Below are 24,939 nucleotides of genomic sequence, written 5' to 3' on the forward strand. Positions count from 1 at the left end.
CATGGTCGAGTTCCGGTTGCCGCTTTCTTGTATCCTCACATGGTGGAGAGAGAGAGGAACCAAGATCTCCTGTGACTCTTCTAAGGGCACTAACTCCATTCATGGGGACCTCACCTTCATAACCTCACCTAATCCTAAGCACCTCCCAAAGGCCCCACCTCCTAACACCATCACACTGGGAGGTACAGCTTCAACAGGAAGAAGGGCATGTGGGAAACTGAGTGCAGACAGAGCCGGGTGGCAGCAAGGGGTGGGGTGACACTGCGGGCCCTCCTTTACTTCTGCATTTGGTGTCACAGATTGGACAGGTCGCAGAGACCCTGAGCTTTCCTGCTGGGAAGGCCCCTGCTTAGGTGACAACTGCATCCTGCCAGCAGCACTTCTCCAACAGGTGAAGACCAAGAAGGCAGGAACACATCACTGGTTGCATACATCAGGCGCCTGGGGCCACTTTAGAAATGTTCTGGTGGGTAGTCCCAGAACAGTGTGTGTGATACAAAGGTACCTGCCCTCCCACAGGTGAGGAGAGGATGCTTTTCTCCTTCATTCTGTCTCATTAACAATCAAAAGCTGGCTGTGACCACGACGTTGTTTCATGACCTCCTCATGGGGCTGGCTGGCTGTGTGAAAAACACTCTTCTTGGAGGTTTCTACCCTCTCTCTCAGTGGGGTTCAGGAAAGCTGGGTAGCCGCTAGGATGGCAAGGGAAGGGCAGCTGGCACCCGGAACTAGCGAGCGCGGGGGCCAAGGCAGTGCAGAAGCCTCAGTTAATCTCTCTAAACTATCCCAGCTTTGGCAGAATTCGAGTAGTTTGGAACTACAGCCGGGTTCTGGTGAGCGGACAGCAGTGGGTGTCATTATGTGGTGTGGTCAGGCCCTCACGGAGCCACTGATTCCCTGTGCCACCTCTCAGAGCCCACCGCCCCTCTTTGAAGGAGGGGGGGTCTGGCCTGGCGGTGTGAGGACTGTGTGTCCCTTAGCTTTTCTGTCTGTAACAGATTTAGAAATGGCTGGACACAATTTCGTTTCCAGTCTGTAACATTTACGAGGTTTTAATTTGACCAAGTCTGCGCTATTTCATCTGCCGGTTTACATGCAGCCTCTTGGAAACGAAAGAAAAAGGGTGCTAATCTCCCAGAGGTCACCGGCCACTGCTGTCCACTTCCCCCGAGATCCTCAGACACGGAGCCCCGTCGCTGCAGGCTGCATGTGCAGCGTACGTGCTGGGCAGCAGCGACAGGTGGCTCTCTAGCAGCGTGTAGTCTTCGCTGGAATCAGTTCTGCGGTCTCAGCTGGTGACTGTGAATGGATGAGTCATTTCCTCTCCCTGGGCCAGCGTCTCCCGGCTTTCCAGAAGCTACTGGGGAGCTCCCAGGACCAGGAAGGTCCCAAAAGAGAAACCGAGGCCGGAGAGATCAGGAGACCTCAGCTGACATGGCCCAGCCCAGATTCTCGACCGCCCGCCAGGGCTGGTTTCACGTGGTTTCTCTCTCGCACTTTCTGTCGGCCCGCTGGCGGTGGGGCCCCCTCAGATAGACCCGGGCTCCTGCACCAGCGGTGTGACCTTGGGTGGTCAGATTTTCTTTCTCCCAAGTCTCCTCTGCTGTCGGACCAGGAGGAAAACACTTGGTAAGATTTCCTCTTTGCTGCGGGTGGCTTAATGACTAACAGAGAAGTCGCTGAGCAGTCACCACGGCCCGCCCGAGGAGGAAACAATAGCCGGCGGAGGAGCGCGGGCCGCCCTCCAGGACCCCTTGGGGGAGGGGGACCGGCAGGGGGAAGGGCTGGGGGCGCGGCCAGCCGAGCCTGCCGGCGGAGGGACCGGCGGGGCGGGGCGGCGCTCGGAGGCGCGCCCGCTGGGAGGCGTGCACAGACTTTGATCAGAAATTCACTTTGCTCCTACTTATCTCCTTGAACGGATCGGGTGCGCACGAGAGCCGCCCCTTCTTCGGCGCCTAGGCGAGGTCTTCGTCTCCGGCGGCGCTGAGCTGGTGCGTGTAGCGCGGTGAGTGCTCCGCGGCCGGGGCTGGGCTTTCGGGAACCTTTTACCGAGGCTCGCATAGATCCGGACTATCAGCTGAAAGGATGTGCGGAGAGCGGGGCGGGGGAGGGGGCCCGGAGAAGGTGCGTGGGGAGGGGAGTACACAAAGAGGGCGCGCGGGGAGGGTGCGCGCGGGGTGCCCCGGGAGGAGAGTGCGCAGGGTCCGGGAGGGTGAGGACGCGGGCGCTCAGACGAGGGTGAGCGTGGGGAGAGTGCGCTGGGAGGAGGGTACGAGCGGGGAGGATGAGTAGGGTGCGTTGGGAGCGGGGTGCGCGGGGAGCCAGGCCAGGAAGGTCCTCGGGGTGGACGTGCCGGGAGGAGGGTGCGCTGGGAGGCTGTGCGGGTTGCCGTGCCACGAGGTTGCGCGCCGGGAGGGTGCACTTCCTCCCGTCCGCCCACAGCCGGTCTTTCTCTGGCGTCCCCGGCCACGGGTGGCGAACAGCGATGTGTCTGTCGATCTCCCGGCGAGGATCCACCTGGTGGAGACGATGCGATGGGGGCGCAGCAGGTCAGGTTCAGCTCCCGCCGCCAAGCACTGGCAGTGCTTCTCCGCAGCCCAAACCCGGGCGGGAAAGGGTGCGGGAACACCTAGAACTCCCGTTTTCATGGGGGAGGGAGTAAAATTACATTTTGGAGAATGATTTTTACCAAACCTTCAGAGTTCAAATGGACTGAAGTGTACGTTGAGCCAACATTTGACAGTGTTGCAGCATAAAATAGTGTCATCGTGTTGACTGGCAGGTCAAAAGAGAAACTTTACCGTCATAAATTATATGACACAAATAGAATTTGCACGGGGGAGTGGGCCCTTTTACAGTTCTTGTTTATGGCAAGTTGTCCTTGGACCTGGAAGGGTCCAGAGAGGAGAACCTCACACATCTTGTCTCCCTCCCAGGTCAGGGCTCGGCCAGTGACTCAGGGTCACCGCCTGGCAGCCTTCCTGATCGGCCTGGGACTGGCCTTAGGATTTCATCTCCCGGATGCAGAATGTGCCCCACTTTTCTGTTCTTTGTGGGTCTCTGTTCATGCTCTGTGGCCCTCAAATCCGGCCATGCTGAAATCATGTGTTGGGGAGGAAAAACTATCCTCTTAGGTTGAATTCTTGGAGGACTGCAAATTAAAATGACAAAAGACAGATTAGCAAGAGAAAAAACAGATTTTGGAGGGAGTTCACAGAAAAGTGTGACTCCAGGAGGTGGTTAGAATTTGGGGTTTGTAAATCATCTTACTGGGGATGCGGGGGCAGAGGGGCACTTCTAGGAGAACAAATGACTTCTTAGAAGGGAGGGCAGAAAGGGCACTTAGGGAACAGGACTCTGAAAGATAAATGAACCTTACAGAAGAGATGAGAGATGACAGTGACAATGTCTTTGGGTGTTTTCAGAGAAGAGAAGATTAGAGTTGCTTTTAGGAAGAGGCGGTTCATGAAATTGAGTTGTTTTGCGAGGCTCTGCTGTTAGGCAGATAAGGGATTTCAGGAATTCAAATGTCTTCAGCTCAGAATAGTTATGCAACAGTGGCTTATTCTGGACCCCTTGTGAGGGTCTAACATGTCGATCTCTGACTGTCATTCCTTATTCCCACCCTTTCAGAGGCACCCAGTCACCTGATGCTCCAGTATTTTATGGTGGCACACACTGCCAAAGCGCTTGGCCCCGACCCTTCCCCTGGTTCCATCTCCCTGAGCTGAGCTGGCTGAGTGGTTTCTCTGTCTGCTCCAGGGCTGCTTTCCTACACATCACATGGGGTTTCGTGTCTTCTTGCAGTAAAGGACTGTTAGTCCTGTCTTCTCTCCACTGGATCTGCCTGGCTCTTCCTAGTCAGGCATCATTAAGAACCAACCCATTACTCAGGCTGAACGAGATCAGCCTCCTGGGGGCTGTCTGCACCTTCCTGGGCTCTCCCCTTTAGCTCACCTGCAGTGGAGTCCACTCTTGGCTGGCTGCCTTTGTTACACTGAACTCTAGCTTCTCAGCGTCCGAGATCTCTGTCATCTCTCTTTATACGTCACTGTTGTGTGGTAACAATTTCTGGTGACCACAGAAAGGTGAGGTCCTCTGACCGCCCTCCTGAGTTTCTAGAGCCCCTGGCGGGGTGTGGGGTCTTTGCCTCGACCCTAAGTGGCCGCCCAGACAGTTCTGTCTGGAGGCTCACCATAGCAGGTGCTTTTACAACTAGCCAGATTCTAAACTGAACAGGCATACCGCTAGGGTCTGGGACAGCTACCTGTTGGTGATTTCAAGAGTTTCTTAAATGACTAATGGGTGCACTGCTTAGCACTTTCTGCTATCTTACAGATACTTCATGCTTTTTCTGTTTATGTTAATAAGAAGATGAAAGATTTTACCCCAGTGGACTAAAAGTACTAGGCAAGCACCAGAATTCCCCGCTACTGCAGTACCGGGCATCGCTCTTGGAAGATGAGGAGGGATAAGGCGGGACCAGGTTGCGCCTTTCTTGGGGTAACAGTGCTGCAGTGGGCTCATTCAGTGACTGGGTTTGGCAGATTGACTTTTCTCAGCTGTGCTGGAAACAAGAAGGGGAAGCTGTACCAGGGCTCCGTCTGAGATTGTTAGCACACAAAGATGAGGTTCTGTGCCCAGTGCTCACTGGGCCCTCCTTTGGAGGTAGATTATGGGGTGTCTGTAAATCCCTTTCAGGTACCTTTTATAACTTAATTTTTTCTTTTGCAATAAAACTTTAAATAGGATTATTTTGGTATTTTGAAGACTTTGCTTTTAAGTGCACTTTTTAAAAGATCTTATCTGATTGAAGCATTCCTTCTGATGGCCAGTGTAATTTCCTGAGGCTGATGGCAGTTTGGTGAGACCTTTAGGCACAAATAGAGTCCATCCCACATTTCTGTCTGACCATCTCCGACTGCAAAATGGGGTATAACTGCATTTTTGTCCAGCCGTATTTTGGGACCTCCAACCTGACGATTATCAAGCCAAGCCCTCACGATGTGAAACAAGCTTAGTAAGATCTTGCTGTTCTTTGTGAATATTTGCAGCTTCTAGAACCTTTTGGTTTTGAGCCATTGTGCCCAAAGGTGGCGTGCTTGACTCTTTAAAGATTAAAGATCTCTACGTTTCTTGGTTTGGAAGCTCAAAAGGAGCTCAGAGTGGCTACTGTAATTTTAAATTGTCCTGGGTTATCCTGCCAGCTGTTTATAGTTACCCTCATTTTAGGGGGCTTTCTCCAAGGTGGCCACAGCAAACGAGGTCTTTCTAGGGGATAGTGTGTAGGGTCTAAAAGTGTGTGCTTGAGGGAACAGCGCCCCCAAGAATAACCAGGGGGTTGCCTTTTTCCTTTATGTGTTCTGGCACTCACGGGGTTCAGAGCTGAATGAGCCGCGGGCGAGCTGCCACCGCCTGCTTCCCCATGAGCAGTAGGGCCCAGTAAGATATGTTCTCCAAAAGGGGTCCCTGTGAGGCTGGCACATCGTGGGCAGATGCCCTCACGCCTCCGTAAAATCCTGTCACCTGAGAATATCCTGAAGGAAGGGAGGGAACAGTGCCTCTTTTCTTCGGAGTCAGAAGATCTTCGTAAGGTTAATTTCTAAAGGGAGTTGGTTACGGGCACCGAGAAAGTCCCAAAACAGCCAATTCAATTTAGACAGACATTAACACACAGTTCTACATATAACATAGATCAGAATGCTAGCCAGACTGCCGGGAGGACCTCAGAACCAGGAGTAACTTCCCAAGTGAACTTTCTGTCCTGTCTTGGCTTGTCTCAGGTGGTTCAGGCCCACGGTCCGGGACTCAGCCCACCAGAATTCCTCAGAATCCAGGGCAAACTTATATTTCCAGGGGCTCAAACCAGAGAGATGAGGTAAGGGCCAGTTGCTCTCTCAAAGTTACTCGCCGAGAGAAATCTTGATCCAGAAGCTGTTTCTTCTCTCAAAAGAAAAAAAGCGCCTTGGGGCCTGGACCGCTGCGCCTGGACGGGGAAATCAGACGAGCCTCTAGACAGAATTGTCTGGGCGGCCACTTAGGATCGAGGCAAAGACCCCACACCCCGCCAGGGGCTCTGGAAACTCAGGAGGGTGGTCAGAGGACGTTGCCCTTTTGTGGTCACCAGAAATTGTTACCCCACAACGGTGAGGTTCTTTGCCTGATATGCATAAAAAGTCAATTATTCTGGCGTCAGCTTTTGAGAAAAGAAAAGGCTTTATTTCGAGGTTGACCAGCAAGGAGACAGAAGGCAAAGCTCTCAGATCTGTCTCCCAGCTCAGGGTTTGGGGTGAAATTCAAGAGGTTGGGAGAATAGGCTGGTGGGTGGAAACGCTGGCGAGGCAGATGTCGACTGGAGGCCTTTAAGCATTTATGGTAAAGTGTGGAAGGGGCGTTAACATCGGATATTCCCAGACAGTGGACCCTCGCTTCTGATAAGAGTCCGACTTTCAAGTTCCGGTCGTGTCCTGGTCCTTTGGTTCCGTAGAGAGGGAGAATCTTTGGTTCTGGTATCATTTCAGGTCAAGATTTTCTCCTCTGTGCGTGGTCTGGCTATGTGACTTGCAAACTCTTTGGCTCACTTCTTCTGCAAAACAACTCTTAATCACTCTGTTGATAAGATGGGGTCAGTTCGAACTGGTCCTGGTGGACCTGTGGTTACAAGATGTTGCCGAGGCTGGAAATGCATTTTACAACGTTGAGCACGTAGCCTTAGAAAATGCACTCTACATATTATCTATTGGAGGTAAAAGGTCCAGGGTGCGTAACAACTTTAATTCAGTAAAACAATTGAAAAAGCAGTTGTCAGAAATAGTCCCTAAATTCTATGAATGACCTCTCCTGTGACTACCTCTCCTGGTTAAACTGCACGACGGCAGTACTTGGAGGCCCCCATCCCCATGTCCTCAGCATGCACAAGCCAGGCCCCTTTCCTGCTGAGCAGCCAGACAGGGGTCACTCCCTCGGGTTCCCTCCTGTGGCTGAGAAAGGGCCTTGAGGAGGCCTTTTGTCTGGGCCTTAAGTTGTGACCTGGAGTTGCATGGATGGCGGTGGATGCTGGGTGCAGGGACCCCTCTCCTACACTAAACCCTGTTGGACCAAAGTTTGGCCTCAGTACTACAGGGACTGCAACACTCACTAGATATATTTCCTGATTCCTTTGAAGACTGGAAAAAGTGTAGACTTACTCACCTTTTTTTTTAACTTGAAAACTTCTTTTCAAATTCAGACGTCACTGTGTCCCTGAATTGTTATTACTTCATTCTGAATCATCACCAGGGTCTCCTTTTACATACCTGCTCCCTACCACCAGCCTGCCTTCAGCTCAGGGGCAGCAGGGAGGGGGGCCTCTGGAAGAGGAGCAAGTCTGGGTGAGTAAGCAGCCTGCCCTCCAGGGTGGACTGGCTCTTGGTTCCCACCCTCTGCTCCACTGGTCTACGGGGAAGTATGTTGAGAAGTGAGAGACTTCCTTCACCTCCGTCCCATCTTTGACCTCTCAGTGGGTGGGTGGGGTGATCCTATGATTTATCCTGCACACCCACATTTTTTAAGAGTGAAACATGGTTCTACTAATTGTGCCATGGCTCCCCTGGCGACAAACTGCCTGGGAGGTCACTGTGAGGCAGGCTCGGTGAGTCAAGGAGTTGAAAGAAAGATTTCTTGGACTCTCAAGGTCTGACAGTAGTGCTCTTTTATTCAGAGGATAGTGTGGAACAGCATGGGGACAGGACCCATGGGCAGTAAGAGCTGCAATGTGTTGAGGGTTAGAGCTAAATTTATAAGACATAGGTGTGTGAGTTATTTCTTTACAAGACAAAGGAAAGATGATGTAAAAAGTCATTAAATGGTATCAGTGCTGGTGGGGTCTGGTTGTTGAGTGGTCCTATAACTTTAGATAAGAATCGGACCGGATTACGTCATCACGTCCTATGCTTCCCGGAGGATGTTGGTGGTGGACGGTAACATGAGGTTACCAGACAAGCTCAATAAAGAAGAGCAAGATCACCATGCAGACTTAAGTCCTTGCCTCCCCATTAAGAGTTTCTAGAGATAAGGTCATCCCCCCTTCCTCTGGTGCAGAGAGGGAGACACCCCTACAGGTGGAGATCTCCCTTAGAGATGTGAATGTCTCCCAACAAAGGGCAAGCAAATTCTACTCCTCAGAGCCTCCTTCCCGTCTGCAGTTTTTAAAAGTAACCAGCCCAAAATAATCCTCATCAACTGCACGTGCGAACATCCTAAGTTATTTAATGGGGAGCTTTGCAAAAGAGCATTGCAGAAGTCTGCCATTCTCTCTGCACAGAGTTGGTTAAAGAAAGCCTTGCACAGTGCAGGACCTAAGCCACCCACTCCGAGCGGGGGCAGAGTAAGTCTAGGGGAGGCTCATAGCATGGAGGAGAGCGCTGTCAAGTGCCAGGAATGCGGGGGAAGCAGGCATGGAGCAGACTCAGGAAGGAGCACGAGGAGGTAAAGGCCAGGGCAGGGAAAAGGATTCTCTGGTACAGAGGCAAGAAAAGCAGCCAGGTCCGGAGTGACACTTTCTCTGCAGGGCAGATCCCTTCTCTGCTGCTTGGTTTCCTTTGCTGGAAAATAAGGCTTGGATTCTCTCTGGGGAGTACTGTGCATTCTCTGATTCACTGCTGCCTGCAGCAAGGCGCTTCTAACTCTTGTCTTTCTAGCTCCCCATGCCCAAAGGAAGAAAGAGCAGGCTGGAAGGTACAGATTGCCGGGGGAGGTTGCTGTGAGCACGTATTGCTTGTACTGGGGAACATTGCCTGCCCCACAGAAAGTGGCCCTGGGGACCGTGACTCTGCGTGACCCCAGGCACTACTTCTTTTCTCAGTGGAGAAGTGAAAGCCCAACAAGGAGGTCTGTGGGCTGGCTGCCCAGGATGCTATCTGCACGTAGAATATGCAGCCCACTCCCCACGACCTTGGCAGGGCTAGGACAGGTGGGACCCCAGAGAGAGCTCAGAGCCAGGGACTGCAGGGTGCTGCTGCTGATGGTTGTGTTTCCTGGAAACCAGACTTCTTCAGAAGCTGGGATGTCTTTGTACATCTGTTTGATGGATGCTGAAGGCAAATTGTGACCTTAGATTCTGATCACCAATTAAAATTCCAATTTGTTTTCCCTACACCACCAAGCAGTTCTTTGACATCAGCTGACATCCTACAGTTCAACTCAATTCTGACACTGTACCTGCAGAGAGCATCAGATGCCACAGGTTAAGGCTTCTGTCCCACAAGACAGCTCTTCCCTCTTCAGACTCCATTCGAAAGTCCAGATTGTCACCTGTGCTTCTCATCAACCTGCTGTAGCTCAGAGGTTCCCTTGACCCCCTCCTTGGGTTGGATTAATTTGCTAGAGCAGCTCATGGAACTCAGAGAAACATTTTACTTCCTAGATCACCGGTTTATTATAAAAGGCTATGACTGAGGAACAGCCAGATGGTGGAGATGCGGAGGGCAAGATATGGGGAAAGGGCGTGGAGCTTCCATGCCCTCTTTCGGAGCCACTCTCCCCGAATCTCCACGTAGTCACCAACCTGGAAGCTCTCTGAGCCCTGTCCTTTTGGATTTTTCTGGAGGCTTCATTACAGAGCCATGATTGATTAAATCATTGGCCATTGGTGATCAGTTCAGCTTCCAGCCCCCTCCCCTCCCTGGAGGTCAGGGGGTGGGACTGAAATTTCCACCTCTCTAATTGCAGGCTGGTTTCCCTGGCAACCCGCAGTATCCTGGTGCCTCATAACATAACAAAAGACACTTTTTATCACTCTCAACAAAGGAAATTCCTTGGGTTTTGGGAGCATGAGCCAGAAAGGGATGGAGACCAAATATAATATATAATATATATAATATTATATAAATATGATATTTACTCAGAATATCATAGACCAGAAGTCTATGACCCTGGGTCCCTCCCTCAGGCATCATGGGGAACCGCTGCCCTCACTGCCCCCAGCTTCTCCCCCCTCCCCTCTGCACGTGTTTGTCGTGTGGCTCTGGTGGTGTGGGGTGAGGGCCGGTACCTCTTTCAAGCCTCATTCCCTGCCTCAGCTCTCCTTAGCTGGACTAAGAGAGGCTGGCATTTTCAAAAGAGTGGTGTCTGTAAATGCCAGGGAGGACAAAGTCAGGTGAGGAGAGACAAGGTAGCAATTGCAGGAAAGTTTTTGTTCCAGACCCACTTCTTTTTTTTTTTTTTTTTTTTGAGGAAGATCAGCCCTGAGCTAACATCTGCTGCCAATCCTCTTTTTGCTGAGGAAGGCTGGCCCTGAGCTAACATCCATGCCCATCTTCCTCTACTGTATATGTGGGACACCTGCCACAGCATGGCTTGCATATGGACAAGCGGGGCCGTGTCCACACCTGGGATCCGAACTGGCGAACCCCGGGCCGCAGAAGCGGAACGTGCAAACTTAACCGCTGTGCCACCGGGCCAGCCCCTCCAGACCCACTTCTTATAAGATCCTGTGTTTTTCAGAATTTGCTAAAAATGGTCAGTATTTAACTGTGGTAATAACAGTTATAAATCCCTTTCTCCAAAAAGGGGCCTTTGGCGTTTTAGCTTGGTGGGCTATAGTTTTTTCATTGGTGGCTGGTTGGGAACCTGTCCTGGGAGTAATGGCCTCGCTGCATGCTGCAGACTCCACTCACCTGCATTGCCAAACCCTGGCTTCACTTTCCTGTCTAAAGCGGACTGCGCCCTTCCCGCCAGGCTGTTGGGGGAACTGGGAGCCTGGCAGGTGCAAGGCTTTCAGGGACTCTCACGAGTTCACCTGCTGGTGCTCTGGCTCAGCTCTGCCCTTCTCCACACAGAGACGTGTCCTTAGGTCAGTGTGCTGATTGCTGAACCCCAGTCAAATCACTGGGTCATGTCTATGTGGTTTTTCCTGTCTCTGGCTTTGGAGTGCTGGCAGGGCGGAGGGTTGAGTCAGACCTGTCTTAGGTCCCTCTCTTTCCAAGACATGTTCTTGAGAGCTGGTGCTTTTGCCCTGAGCTGTCCTTGAGACCTGAAGGAGGATGGTCAAGATTCTAGAAGGGCGGGGCAGCTGGGGTGTTCTCTTGGGTCAAGGCGGCCTTGGCTGGCAAGCCTGGAAGTGAGGAAAGGTTTTCTACCCAAGTATGAGGTGCCAACCCTCTTTGGTTTTTGGCATGTTTTTGCTAGCTCCTCTCTGAAATTAGCAACTCTCTAAGTCATGGGTGTGTACAGACATACGTGTGGTGTAAATGTCTAAAGACTTCCACTTGATTCCACTGACCTTCCATAGGTTAGCACAGCCTCGATGTCAGAGTGACCTTGGTTCTACTGGGGGCATTCACTAGTGTTAAATTAATTAAACACTAAGACCACTAGACTGAGGGGCCTCCGATGCCGAGGCGGCCTGTGTCAGCAAACCAAAATCTGAGCCTGTAAATACCTCAAGTTTACAAAATCAAAACGTTAAGGGTGACCAGCCTCAAATAGTCAATTGGGCTTCAAGCTGCAGCCAATCAGTGATTGCTTTCTGCACTATCTTGCTGTAAGTCTCTCCGCAGCCCCTGATGGCAGAGCGCTCCTGATGGCCACTGCCAGTTTGGTGCTGCCCGGTTCAAATTGATTTGTGCTCAAATACACTCTTAACATTTTTAATATGCCTCAGTTTATTTTTTTTAAATTTTTTTGAAGATTGGCCCTGAGCTAACATCTGTTGCTGGTCTTCCTCTTTTTTTTTTTTCTTCCCATGGCCCCAGTACATAGTTGTAGATCCCAGTTGTAAGTCATTCTAGTTCTTTTATGTGGGATGCCACCACAGCACGGCCTGATGAGTGGTGCTAGGTTTGTGCCCAGCGTCTGAACTGGTGAACCCAGGGCTACTGAAGCAGAGTGGGCGAACCCAACCACTCAGCCACGGAGTGGCCCCCTCAGTTTCTTTTTTAACATTCTTCTGTGTTGTTTTCTGCTAGGGTCCTGCCTCAGCTGGGAGAATGGCCTCCTCAGTGGCCGAAACAAAGGAACTTGAAAATCATAGGTAAGGTTCTGACCGCCTGGGCTGGGCTGGGTTTTGGGTTTATCGTGATTACTTTGTGCCACACAGTTTTCTGAGAGCTGACACGTCTTAGCACATTTGATTCTTGTGGCAGAGCCTGAGCCCTGAGGGGTGAGACTGACTGGGCTCCTCATCCAGGTTCTGAATCTTAAATACTTCTTTATTTCTTTGCAGGTTTTCATAATTCTGGTTTGTTCTTCTCATGGCCTCTCTTTTAAATTTATTTTTACATTGCTGGAAAAGCAAGAATTTCTTGTCTTAATCCTGATTCCTACAAAGACTTTAAGTCCACTGATTTTTCTAGTTTCCTCTCCACCCACTGGGAGATCCTGTCAGACATGCTGCTGTGGCCTCGCCGTCCTGCTGGCTCTGACCTTGACGATGTCCTGGGTTGTATGCGACCCCCTGGGAGCCCTTGTGATGTTAGGAATTTCTCTGTGACCTCCTGCTGCCTCTCTGAAGTCTCTCCTGGGGTGGTCACATGTCCAGGTCGTAATTTCACATGGACGCCTGTCCCCGCTCCTTCCTTCTCCGTAGGTTCTGAGGTCTGTTTTCGTGTCTCGGGCTGGCTTGTGGACATTACCTGCAGTGACAACTTCTTAACTGAACCAGTTAACTTAACCAGTATCCCTGGTGCTTTCAGTCATTGACAACCACAGATGCCTGGTCCCCAATTTCTGAGGCCACTCGTAGGTCGAGGACCTCAGGGGCTGGGGGAGGGGCACGATTGAAAGGAAGGCTGAGAAGGGAGGCTTGGACATCAAGTGCCACCTGTGTGACTCCACTGGAGAGCTACCCTTTCCCTTCACTTAGTAATTGTTTTACGCTCCCTCAATAGTTTTACTGTCGTGTGTGTCAGCCTTTTTTGAAGATGCGACTGTGAACGTTTAAAATGGGGATTCTGATAGAACCTAGCTTCTGCTGTGGCTGTGAGCGCTAAGTTGTTAGGTACCAGCTATTAATAGTCATTTCTATCACAAAGTTGAATGCCTTCCATCTTACTAATCTGTATATTCCTCACGCCCAGGGTGGGGCCTGATGCCTGGCTGGTGTTAGATTCGGCTGAGGTTCCAGGAGCTTTCCCTCCCTCCCGGCCCAGGAGCCCTGCTCATCTCTTCTAGTCCCCTTGCGTACCTGACCTAAGACACCTGAGCCAGTTTGTATAACAGTTGGTAGTGCTTTCTGTTCCCTGCTGATAAACTCCTGGAATCAGAAGCTAGTTTTTGTTCATTTTTCGTCTCACACGTTTCTTTTACATTGTAGGTGCTCAGTTAATATTTGTTAAATCAATAAAGTGACAGAATAAAGCAAGATAAAGTCACTTGAAATTGTGTGTAGACTAGAGAAATCATTTTCCAAGTAATATATCTTTGACTTGTTATTTTAAAATCCTTTAGAAAATAAGTTTGAGCATGTTTTGGGTCGTTATGGTTCGTCTCCCCAGTTTATATATTTTAAAGTCATTGCTGGGCTTCACAGTTACACACTACTTCCTTTTCCTCCTCTTCCTGGAATCAAAGAAACAAGGAAGGTTTTCTACTTTGAAATATGTGACAATGTTGTCTTAATCACATCCTGTTTCGTCAGTTCTGGTGCTTGCTGGTCAGCCCTTCCTTCTATTTGGTACTCTGTGTGTTCATAGCATCCTGAAGGAGAATGGGAACTATAATTACATTATGTGACTATGTTATGATGTCAGAATTTCAGGTTGGCCTAGAGGTCAAAAAGACTTTCTGGGAAAACTTAGGGATTGTCTTAACTATGCGTATGTCTGGATTTGGTCCCTTGAAAAGTGGCCTCCCCACCCCAGGAGCATAAAACCAACCTGAATCTGGAGAGCCAGGTAGCCTGGTAGGGCTGATCAAGGGGTGAGGGGCATATAAGTGTGGCTCTGTGCCTTGGGCAGGTTACTTGTCCTTCCTGAGAGATTTGCAGCGTGTCTGCTCCTGGTACCAGAACGTGAGGAGGCAGTCAGCACCGTCCATAAAGGATCCTGGTTTATGGATCAACCAGAGATGTTTGAAATCTAACACTTGCCCGTGGCAATCAACCAGCACCCTTCTTTTTATAAAAAGATCCTTCTGTCTCTCTTTAATGTTTTGTGCTTATCTCTTTTATATGAATCTTTTGAAAATGTTCGGCTATGAGTTAATTGGGATGCCATTCTAGCGAAATAGGATGGGAAATTTGAGAAACATGAAAGGAAGAAGCAAAGGTGGAAGAGAGAGAAGCGGGAGCTCTCTGAGTCTGGAGCCTAGGTGCCTGCTGTTGATGCCCGGTGCCAGATGGAACAGAGAATGCATAAAATAATAGATGAAATAGAACAGGGGATAGATCAAATGGTAGGTAAGACAGATGAGACAGGAAAGGGCCGTTTCACCCTTGTTTTACGTGTCTGCTGCACTCGTGCTGCAGAGATTCAGAGATAAATAAGACATCGTCATGGTGTCCGGGAGTTTTTTGTTACAGGAGATGATTAAAATTATTACGTTAATTATATAAATAATTATTGTAAGGTATAGATAAGGTATAATGAGCATCATCTGGAGAGAGAGCTGGAGAATGGACGAGATCTCAGAGGAGAGAGCGTCCTTGTGCCTGGAGGGCAGAGCAGAGGGCCAAGGTTGGAATCAGGACACCCCAGTTAGGGGCAGGAGACAGAACCAGTCGTGGGGCAGAGAGTCACTGAGACAGTGTCGCCCGGGGAAGACAGGCTTTCAAGACAAGTGAAAACTAGTAAGGACTGTTTAATCTTACAGAAAGACCCAGGGAAATGAGCAGTAAGAAAACACGTTATTAATGGGGACTCTGGGGAGAGGAGGTTTGGTTTGGTTGGTGGGAATGAGTTGAGGAGCATGAGCGAGAAAGTGGAGGCAGGAAATTTCAGCACCATAGCTGGTGTCTCCAGCAATCCGCGTGACGCATAATAATTCCCAGGAATCTGAAAGCCAGCGGAAAGGACAGCTAGAAGTGGTGAGGGTATGTCACTTATATTGTCTAAAACATTCGTGGCCAGCAATCGGGCTACTCACTAAACAAACACAAGCTCTGACACCACTGGGTGATCTATCCCAGGGTGCCCTTGTCCATCTTTGTTCTTGGCCATCTTTTCATGCTAGGACCTTGAATTTTCTCCCTCGATTTTAACTATCACCCAGGTGTAATGACACCAAGATGCAGATAGACAACTTCTTTTTATCAGCCCAAACTAAAGGGAAACCCAACTTCATTTTAAATATCTCCACACCTCAAACAGTGAGTTCAAAGGTGACCCCACATCTTATCTCTCAACTTAAATTTCCAACTTGTGTATTTCCTCACTTTGGTGACCCCGCTGTTAGGGAAGCCAGAAATCTTGGGCTCATTTTAGACTCTCTTTATTCCACAGATGCAGTCAGTGTGACCTGTAAGTTCAGTTGATGTTTAGCTCCTGAAGGATTCCTTTCCACTGATGCCCAGCACCTGGGTTCAGGGCCTCCTCCTGCCTGCTGAGAAGCTTGTGCTAAACCTATCCGGGGTTTCCCAGCCTTGAGCCAGCACACTGCTCAGCTTTCAGAGGCGCTCCAGGAGTGATAGTTCTCGAATGCACATCTGCGTACATTTCCCTGGCATGACACCTTTCTCTGACTCCTGTCCCAGGGCCAAGTGTCGCCTCCCAGCTCCTCTGAATCGAGCTTGACCAGCTCCCCTACACCTGTGCTTCGTGTTAACTTCTGTTGAGACAGAATGCACCAGACACCCCACTCCGTCAGGTGTCCCTGTCCAGGTGCATATTGTCCCCTTTGTCTGGGGTGGCCTTCCTATTTTTGTATCCTCCATGAGGAATCTTGCACATCCTTCTAAACCAGTGGTGAGAAGTTTTTTCTGTGAGAGGCCAGAGAGTAAATATCTGCAGCTTTGGGGCTGTTAGATCTCTGTCACAAATCCTCGACTCTGCTGGTGTAGCCGTAGCACAGAAGCAGCCGTATTTAACACATGAACAAAAGAGCGTGGCCGTGTGCCAACAAAACTGCAAGCAGCCAGGGAGCTGGCTTTGTCCTGCGGGCTGCACTGACCGACCTCTGCTCTGAACTGTCAGATGTTATCTTTCCCAGCATGCTGCGCCTTCTCTCTCTTACAGTAGTTAACATTGCACAGTAATTGTTTTGCTTACATCTGCTTTCCTTACTCTGTTTTGTGCATCTTGGAGTCATGAGCTGTCTTAGAGTGATCTCTTAGGTCTAACAAAGTGACTGGGGCAGGGTAGGTCTTCAGTGCAGGCGTTAACTCATGACTGAGTTATGCCAATAGTTTACAGATAATTTATTTTCCTGGGAAATAATCCGTGTTATCACGCCCAAAACAATGATAAATAAATGAAATTAGAAATTGGCATTGTAGCTATCTGGAGCATCTGTTTGGTAGGGAAATGTGTATTGTCAGTTAGATTTTGAGATATTAGACAACCTCCCAAACACTGGGACCCCCTAGGAAGAGGCCACTGCCTTAGAGACTTGAGTCACAGTGAAGTGTCTTCCCAAATGGAACAGCGGGAATTCTGCGCTGTATTAACTTGATGGGCTACGTTTAAACAGGAGTGAGGATGTGTGAGCTGGCCTGTGTCGACCTCTGTATTAGTATTTCCAAAACAGGCCACTGAGACTTTCATCTATTGCGTCTTTTTTTTTCTTTCTTTGAGAATTAGATTGAGGAGGAAACATGATCAGTAGGTTCTGGGCAGAAAGTCAGACTGAGAAGGAAGAAAAGGAAGTTCCTGAATGCTCTGTCTCCCTCTGTGCCTCTGGCATCTGGCAGGCCTGGATTTCCTGCTGGGCAGCGCCCCTGTCTGTGAGAGTCAGGAGGGCACAGATGTCAAAGGTGTGGTTAGGGTTCTCTCTAAGGGATTTGTCAGGTGAAGATGCAATCTAGACCTAGGCATCTAGTTTTGTAAATAAAGTTTCACTGTAACACAACCACACTTGTTTGCATGTTGTCTGTGGCCACTTTCATATGACACCAGCAGAATTGAGAAGTTATGACAGAGCCCATAATGGCCTGTAAAGCCAAAAACACTGCTTGACCTTTTATGACAGAAAGTTTGCTGACTCCTATCCTGGGCCAGCAGCATGCTGTCCAATAGAAACAATTATGTGAGCCACACAAACTTTCTAGTAGCCACATGGGAAGAAAACAAAATAAAAAGATGTCTTATCTTGCACTCCCATTGGACACGGTATGGGAGAAGTGCTTGCTAGTGCAACAGGACAAGAAAAAGAAATACAGGAACTACAGACTGGAAAGGGTATCTCTGGGTGGGAGAATTAAAGGCGATTTTTTCCTTCTATTTCTGTCCATATTTCCTATGGTGAATGTATTACTTTTTTTTTTTTTTAAAGATTTTATTTTTTCCTTTTTCTCCCCAAAGCCCCCTGGTACGTAGTTGTATATTCTTCGTTGTGGGTCCTTCTAGTTGTGGCATGTGGGATGCTGCCTCAGCGTGGTTTGATGAGCAGTGCCATGTCCGTGCCCAGGCTTCGAACCAATGAAACACTGGGCCACCTGCAGCGGAGCGCATGAACTTAACCAGTCAGCCACGGGGCCAGCCCCGGTGAATGTATTACTTTTAAAATAAAGTCAAGTTTATGTGTTGCATGAACTTGAGTCGCAACTGGCTCTATACTCCTTATATGGGGTGATGTAGCAGTTTGCTCTTTGTACTTTTTTGTGCTTTTCTGATTTCTTTCTGATCACCCTCCAGACAAGGGTCGTGGGTGTGAAGAGGGGTGTTGAGGGGAAGGCACAGGGGGAAGGCGGGAGACAGGGATGTGGGGGCCTTTTCAGCTCTGGGCTGTCTTATCCTCTGTGCCATGTGCTGCATGCATCTCGCCGACACAGGGCACTTCTGTAATGATGTTGGCCACCGGACACCCGGGTTTTATAATCCTTCTCCTTTCCTGTTTTGTAACAGTGACTGCTGCGTAAAACTTTGCAATCCAAATGTAGCAACCATGAAAGAAGATGTCCTCTACCATTTCAACCTCAGCACCGCCACACATGATTTCCCGGCCATGTTTGGGGACGTGAAGGTAAAAAGCAGGGCTTTCAATTCTGGGGATTTGTCTTAAGATCAGCCTGCTCGTAGGTGATACAGGCAGACGTCCTTACCAAGGGCTGAGGTGACAGAGGACAAGTTCATGAAGTTATATGTTTACTAGAGTTTTGCACATTGTTACTTTTCAGGTATGTAAACCAGCAAGTAAAAGAAAACTATCGTAATTACAGCCATGTTGGTCCCTAGTTAATCTCTTACAAATTTAGTATATAAAGGAAACAATAGAAAATAAATTTTCTGATGCTTCATTGAGAGAAAAGGAAAAAGGAGGTACAAATGTTTTCTAGAGGATCAAGGGATAATAAGTAAGAATAGTGATGTTGTGTCTGTTTGTAATTTAAGATGCATGTTGATACTGTCTAGTTCATTGCCTTTAACGGCTTGTTTTGCTGCATGTGGCTTCCAGTCCATTTTCCCTACAGAGCCTTAAGTTCCTCAGTTCTGATTTGTCCTCACGCAGGACATTGAAAATGTCTAATTCTTGTGGGTAAAGATGGACTGATGCTTAGATTCAAAACAAAACAGAGCGGTGACACTGGACTCCCTTGGTGCGCGTGGGATCCTCAGACCCCACGGCAGAGTTACAGCCCATCAGCCACTGTGTTCTTTTGTGGTTTCAACTGTGGCACAACTTTCCATGTGTTCTTAATTTATTCAGTTTTCATTCTTCCATTAAGTTTGGCCTATAATTTTTCTAGGCTATTGAAATTTTCTTTTTCATATTTAGAGACTAATAATTCTTTGATCATCAAACTCCTTAAAACTGGCTTATTTACTTGTTTTTCTTATATAAAACAAAATGAAAGTAATTTGTCATATATGGCACTTTGCAGATTAAAGGTTTTACTTCTCTGAGGCGCCCCAACCCCCGTAGCCATGACTTCTCAAGGCCCCACTGGGCCGCTCACTCTTTCCATGCCTTGACCATTTGGCCCTTGGATGTCCAGGTGAGAGGTAGCGGTTAGGCCCTTTTTACAGATGGGCTGCGGGCCCTGGTGGCACAGGGAGGAGCCTGCATCATTGTATTCCAAACCCAGGCTCCCTGCAGTACAGCGAGCTGCTGTCCACGTGACAGAGAGCAGGCAGGCCTGGAACCTGGAATTACCTTCTTAGAGAGAGCAAACGTCTGGTTTGCCTGCGTTTTGTGGGGCCGATTGCTCTGCACTGCCATGGCCTCTTGCATGAGGTGGTGATTTCATAAACCAGGGCTTCTCAAACTCGAGTGAGCATCAGAATCACCAGGAATCTTACATTACTGACCCCCTGACACAGCAGGTCCCGGATGAGGACAGGGAACTTCATTTCCAGCAAGTTCTGGGAGATGCTGCTGTTGCTGGTCGAGGGCCCCACTTTGAGTGCCCTGCTGTGTAGACAGTGTGCTGCACCTGCACTGACGGCACCTCTGCTCTCTGTTTGCAGTTTGTGTGTGTTGGTGGAAGCCCTTCCCGGATGAAAGCCTTCATCAGATACGTGGCCTCAGAGCTGGGCCTTGACCGCCCAGGGATGGACTATCCCAACATCTGTGCAGGGACAGACCGCTACGCCATGTTTAAAGTGGGACCTGTGCTGTCTGTCAGTGTGAGTACCTGCCCTCCTGGGGGCTCAGTGCTCGGGCTCTGCAAGCTGCCCACCTGCCCTCCGCACACACACAGACCGGGTGTCCTCCATCAGGCTGGGGGCAAGGTGAGCGCACAGTTGGGCTGCAGAGATGGTGGCTCCAGCCCTCCGGGTGCAGTCTCTAGGAGGGACCACGCACAGATGGAGACACACATGTACGTACACCCAGCTCTGTACACACGGTGAGGGTCTCGGGGTGGACGCAGGAGGAGGTACACTGCCACCTCACATGGAGTTACTTCCTTGTCACTGATTTAGCAATGAGTGAACAAAGAAATGTCTGCTATCCTACCAGAAAAGCTTTTCGTTTCCCTCTTTGGGTCACTACATAGAATTAAGGCTATCCCTGTGGTTGAGATGAGGACTCCTGTCTCTCTGGTCAGCTGAGACGTCTGGCAGCATCCACCATCTGAAACATACCAGTGAGCCAAGGTGTTGTTCAGTTCCGGCTAATTCATGGAAGCATGAATTATGCAAGACACCCTGACAAACCCATTCTCAAAGGAGTGCCTCTGCCTTAGGAGCAGCACCTGAAGTGCTGAGGGCATCCCAGGAGGGGCGTCATGGAGGATGTGGCATTGGGAGGGCCTCTGAAGGAGGGCAGGAGGTGGGGTGCAGAGAGACTCCAAAGGGAGGAAATGGCACAGGTGGAACCAGGAGGTGTCAGTGTCCAGCAGGCTGGAAGACCAGCCACTTACTTAGTTTGGCTGAAGCAGAGAGTGCAGGGAGAAGAGTGCCAAGAGCCAAAACCCTAACAGGTGTGTGTGGGGTGGGCATTTGGGCAAGGCTTCCAAGACCAGCGGGGCTGTTTGTTACCTAGCAATAGCAGGCTGTTGCTCCCTTGCTGAGCCTCTGGTCCTCAGCCCGGGATGTATGGATCAAATGGGGTCGTCTGTTTGACGGCTTTGTGCAAACCTTGATAATTCCCACAGTGTTAATGGTTTTTAAATGTGCATTTTGAAGTACATCTTCTGTTACTGCCAGTTTGAAGTGCACCACAGAACACGCAAAGGCACCACCTCAGGCTTAACCTTGGCATTTCTTCCTGCTTCCAGCACGGTATGGGCATTCCTTCCATTGCGATCATGCTGCACGAGCTCATCAAGCTGCTGTACCATGCCCGGTGCTCCGGCGTCACCGTCATCCGCATCGGCACCTCTGGTGGGATAGGTAAGTGTGCACTGGGCCCTGCCCGTGGCGAGCCTTGAGGACGAGGACCTGGAGCCCCCTGCGGCAGACCAGTGTGGGGTGGACCTGGGTGCTCAGAGCTTCTTGCTCGGCGTTGTTCAATGAAGCATGAGCAGGAGATGTGAAAAGAAGCTTGTTTTGTTACATTTTTTTTGTCTAGTCCGTTCTCCCAACCCACACCCCAAACCACATAGCAGAAAGGCCCAGGCCGTGCATGTGCAGAAACACATCCTTTGGGTCATAGCCTGCACCTGCTTGTTGCTCGATTCTCTCTCTTATTCTTTCTAATCCCCTCTTTTCTGCCTTTCTCCTTTCCTTTGCTCACTTCTCCTCCTTATTCCTGCAAGGATTTGAAGCACCTTGTGAGAAAACCGACAGGAAAATCAAAGGGGAAGAGAGAGATGGAAAGCAAAATTGAGATAAGTGTCCTTAAAGTTGCCTAAAAAGTCCCCAGCCCTCAACATGGTTTTGTTTTGTTTTGTTTTTAACACCACAAAGACACCAAAGAAAGAATAGGATGCAGTGAGAAAGCAAAATGCTGGAAGTTGTGTTGAGTTTTAAGCCAAAGTCTGTTCGGCAAATTCATCTTACGTAAGTTGTCCTGTTCTCTGACATCCCAATTCTGTGCCAGCCTTTCTGCTGAAAACTGGGTCCTAGCAATTCTTGCTCCCACCCAGGAGCTTGGAGCTGCTGGAAGGTGCCTGCAGTGGCCTTGCTGTTAGTGGCCCAGCCTGTGCCCATTTGTTTCTAACTGTCTGGGCCTGGCCTCTCCTGGATTTATGGTAATTCTAGAATTTAGGTTTTCTGACTATGAGAGGGGATTGCTGGAGACCCCAAATCTTCTGGATATATTATCTCATTCTTTTGTTTCATTATGTAGACAGACTGGTATGTAAAATCTGTGTTTGCAGGTTATAATTCAATGTTTAAAGAAGTTGTTCCTGGGAAAACATACCAATGCCCGTGAGCTGTCTGGGTCCTGAGGACTTAGTCTCTGATGCCATCGACCAGATGGACACTCACGGCCGTGCACTCATGCAAGCGTCTGCCAAGAACTCTAGCAAATCATTCCCGAGTTCTTGCTTTGGAGAGATTTTTAAAATTGATCATCGAGAGAATTCTAGAGGGAATAGTGTAGATTTTGAGTCCCCTGAAATTGCCCCATAAAAATGGACAGATCAGTTAGAGAGCCAAACCCCAGACCCTTAGACAACATTGATGACAAAGTGTGACACAGCATCCCCACAAATCTCAAAATAGGAATGGTGAGTGGGTGGAATGGCACCCACTCAAGAGGAAGCACGAGGTGGCTGCAGGGTTTCTGATGGACATGAGAACAGAGGAATCCCAAAATAGCCAACAGGTACCCCTAGTAAGGTGTGGGGCCTGTGTTAGGAGCAGCAGCTGACACTGGGAGGGAGGGGGTTTGCATGCTCTGATTTGAGGGTGATGCTAACATCAGAAGGGGCTTGAACATTCTGGGCCCTCTGAATTCATGAAAGCTGTCAGCCTGAGCTTTCTTCCAGGTCCAGCCTCAGTGTGGGGAGAACCTGCTGAGAGGAGAATCTGAGTTGACCAGACAGGGACCAAAATGGCAAGAGAGAAAATCCAGACACAGATTCCTGGGGGAGCCGTTCAGAGCCAGATCCTAGCACTCCGCCACATTCCTTATGTCTCACTGGAGCCACGTGGGCTCTAGAATAGATCCCCTGACTTCTTCCTCCTTCCTAGATGTTTAGGAAAACGAATTTCACATTAAAATAAGTATCAGGAAAGGCTCATGGCCACATCCCATTCAAAGTTATTATGAGACTAAAGAACAAGGAGCAGAACAATGTCCCTACAAACGTGAACATGCTCAGGGAGGTATGCCTGGAACCCAGTAATGCGTCAGTCCCAGAGGAAAATGGGATTGGTCAGTAGGTGGTAATTGTTGGAGCTGGGTTTGGGGTGTATGGGGATTCATTATAGTATTAGTGTCTACTTTTATATTTATTTGCAATCTTAAATAATAAAAAGGTACAAAACAGGGACCAATTAAACACGTTCTGGTAATGGAGGGCCAGACAGTTAAAAATGGCAATGACTGGAAGTCATAAAACACTTAGCATGAGATGGGCAGCTTCCTGGCAATTTTCTCTTTCTTCTTTGCACTTTTCTCTTCTGTATTTTCTGCAATGCTTACGCATTAATTACTTTTATCATCAGAAGAAAACATTTGATGCAGGAAATGGATCCTTACCTAGTTCTTTTTAGAATGTTACTGATGCTTCACTATTTTGGCCCATAGATGGATCATTTTCCTTTCTGCATGTGCTTTGCTGCGCCCTCCCTGTATGTCCCCAGTGGCTGTGACATCTGTTTCTTCTTTCAGGTCTGGAGCCTGGCTCTGTGGTCATTACCCGGCAGGCAGTGGATGCCTGCTTCAAGCCAGAGTTCGAGCAGGTGGTCCTGGGGAAGCGAGTTATTCGGAGCACGGACCTCGATGAGCAGCTCGTGCAGGAGCTGACACAGTGCTCTGCAGACCTGAGTGAATTCACCACGGTCGTGGGAAACACCATGTGCACGCTGGACTTCTATGAAGGTGAGAGGGGCAGGCCTGGCCTCCCCTCGGCAGCCTGACCTCCTGTGTGGGGCTGTCCGTCCTGCCCCTGACTCCTCTCCGTCATTGTTTCCACGGCGGTTGTAACGCTGCTTCTGAGGGGGTGATTTGCGCTCCAGGGCAGGTGGGGCCTGGAGGGATCAAAAGTGTCCCTGTGTCCTGGTGGGTAGCACAGTGTTGGCATGCAGAAGGAGCTTACTACGTGCATGTGGTGAGTGCACCCAAGTCAATGTCAGCACCTCTCCACATGTCTTCAGGGCAAGGCCGCCTGGACGGCGCTCTCTGCTTCTACACGGAGAAGGACAAGCAGGAGTATTTGAAGGCGGCCTACGCAGCTGGCATCCGGAACATTGAGATGGAGTCCTCAGTCTTTGCTGCCATGTGCAGCGCGTGTGGCCTCCGAGGTAGGCGGGCACTTGGTCGCTGCAGTCCTCTTCCCTTCTTCTGCCCTGCTGGCTCAGCCTCCATGCCTTTCTCTGGGACCTCCCCCTGGGCCCCCCACCACCAACACCTACCTTCCTCCCACCCTGCCCCGAAGGCATGTTTCTGGATGGGGTGGCATCCCTCACGCCTGTGCTCAGCCCACCTTTGCTTGGCATGCGGTCAAATGCAGATTCTCAGTGTCTCTCCAGTGACGCACATGCCACTGGGCGAGATGAGAAAGATGCTCGAAAGACCCACCTCAGCTGAGCTCAGGTTTTGCTGCTAGTGAGTCTGTCTTTCAAAGCTCTTTGGATTCCTGATTTGGGGTTAATCCACCCCCAAGTTCCTACAAGGAACTCCAGCTCTGCTTTCTAAAATCCCTGCCTTCTGGAAGGCCGCCTGAGCTTTCTCTGTTTTCCATCTACCAACATGCCACTGTTGGCCCTTCTCCTGTGGGGACGGCAGCAGTGACACCTCATCTGTCTCTCTGGACTAAGCTAGAAACCCTGTGCTGTGCGTTGATGTGGCCTTTGCTCTCTGCAGCGGCTGTGGTGTGTGTCACTCTCCTCGACCGCCTGAAAGGGGACCAGATCAGCAGCCCTCACGAGGTGCTCGCCGAGTACCAGCAGCGGCCTCAGCGGCTCGTGGGCCACTTCATCAAGAAATGCCTCTCGGCGCCTGACGTCCCCTGAGCCTCAAAGGGGAGCGTTGTAATTGGTGCAAATAAAATCATTGTCAGAATCTCCTTTTGTGTGACTTCGTGCACGCTTTATGTTAGAATTTAGGAAATTAGGTTGCATTTCAGAGGCAAAGAATCCTGCCTTAACTACACAGGACATTTTTTTAAAGCTTCATTGGAGCGTTTTCAACCCCATTAGCTTGATTTGGGTTTTCTTTAAGAACATTCCTCTAAATATTTGAATTTTGTAGGGAAAATTTTCAGGCTTTTAAATTCTACTGGTTGTCAAATTTCACATCACTAAGCAAGAA

The 24,939-nt window shown here is 49.6% G+C and overlaps 1 protein-coding gene across 3 annotated transcripts; it reads left to right on the forward strand.

The window, feature by feature from the left end:
* The first annotated feature begins 1,178 nt into the window (after positions 1 to 1,178).
* UPP1 (uridine phosphorylase 1) lies at positions 1,179 to 24,694 on the forward strand. Of its 3 annotated transcripts, none has more exons than XM_008524482.2 (8): positions 1,179 to 1,629; positions 11,946 to 12,010; positions 17,976 to 18,093; positions 19,539 to 19,697; positions 20,792 to 20,906; positions 23,299 to 23,508; positions 23,784 to 23,930; positions 24,493 to 24,694. In XM_008524482.2, exons 2-8 carry the CDS (start codon positions 11,967 to 11,969, stop codon positions 24,639 to 24,641), a joined length of 942 nt encoding a protein of 313 aa, XP_008522704.2. In that variant the 5' UTR covers positions 1,179 to 1,629; positions 11,946 to 11,966; the 3' UTR covers positions 24,642 to 24,694. The 3 variants fall into 3 exon arrangements, with proteins under 3 accessions (XP_008522704.2, XP_008522702.2, XP_008522703.2); XM_008524480.2 differs by lacking the exon at positions 1,179 to 1,629 and adding an exon at positions 1,787 to 2,005; XM_008524481.2 differs by lacking the exon at positions 1,179 to 1,629 and adding an exon at positions 1,827 to 1,991.
* The last annotated feature ends 245 nt before the right edge of the window (positions 24,695 to 24,939 follow it).

Source organism: Equus przewalskii, chromosome 4 (genome assembly GCF_037783145.1).
Source record: "Equus przewalskii isolate Varuska chromosome 4, EquPr2, whole genome shotgun sequence".
Taxonomy (NCBI): Eukaryota; Metazoa; Chordata; class Mammalia; order Perissodactyla; family Equidae; genus Equus; species Equus przewalskii.

Coding starts and splice junctions, on each gene's coding strand:
- UPP1 (XM_008524482.2), top strand. CDS start 11,967: ATGGCCTCCTCAGTGGCCGAAACAAAGGAACTTGAAAATCATAG. Junction 12,011..17,975: donor AAGGAACTTGAAAATCATAG/GTAAGGTTCTGA, acceptor GTTTTGTAACAG/TGACTGCTGCGTAAAACTTT. Junction 20,907..23,298: donor CGGCACCTCTGGTGGGATAG/GTAAGTGTGCAC, acceptor TTCTTCTTTCAG/GTCTGGAGCCTGGCTCTGTG.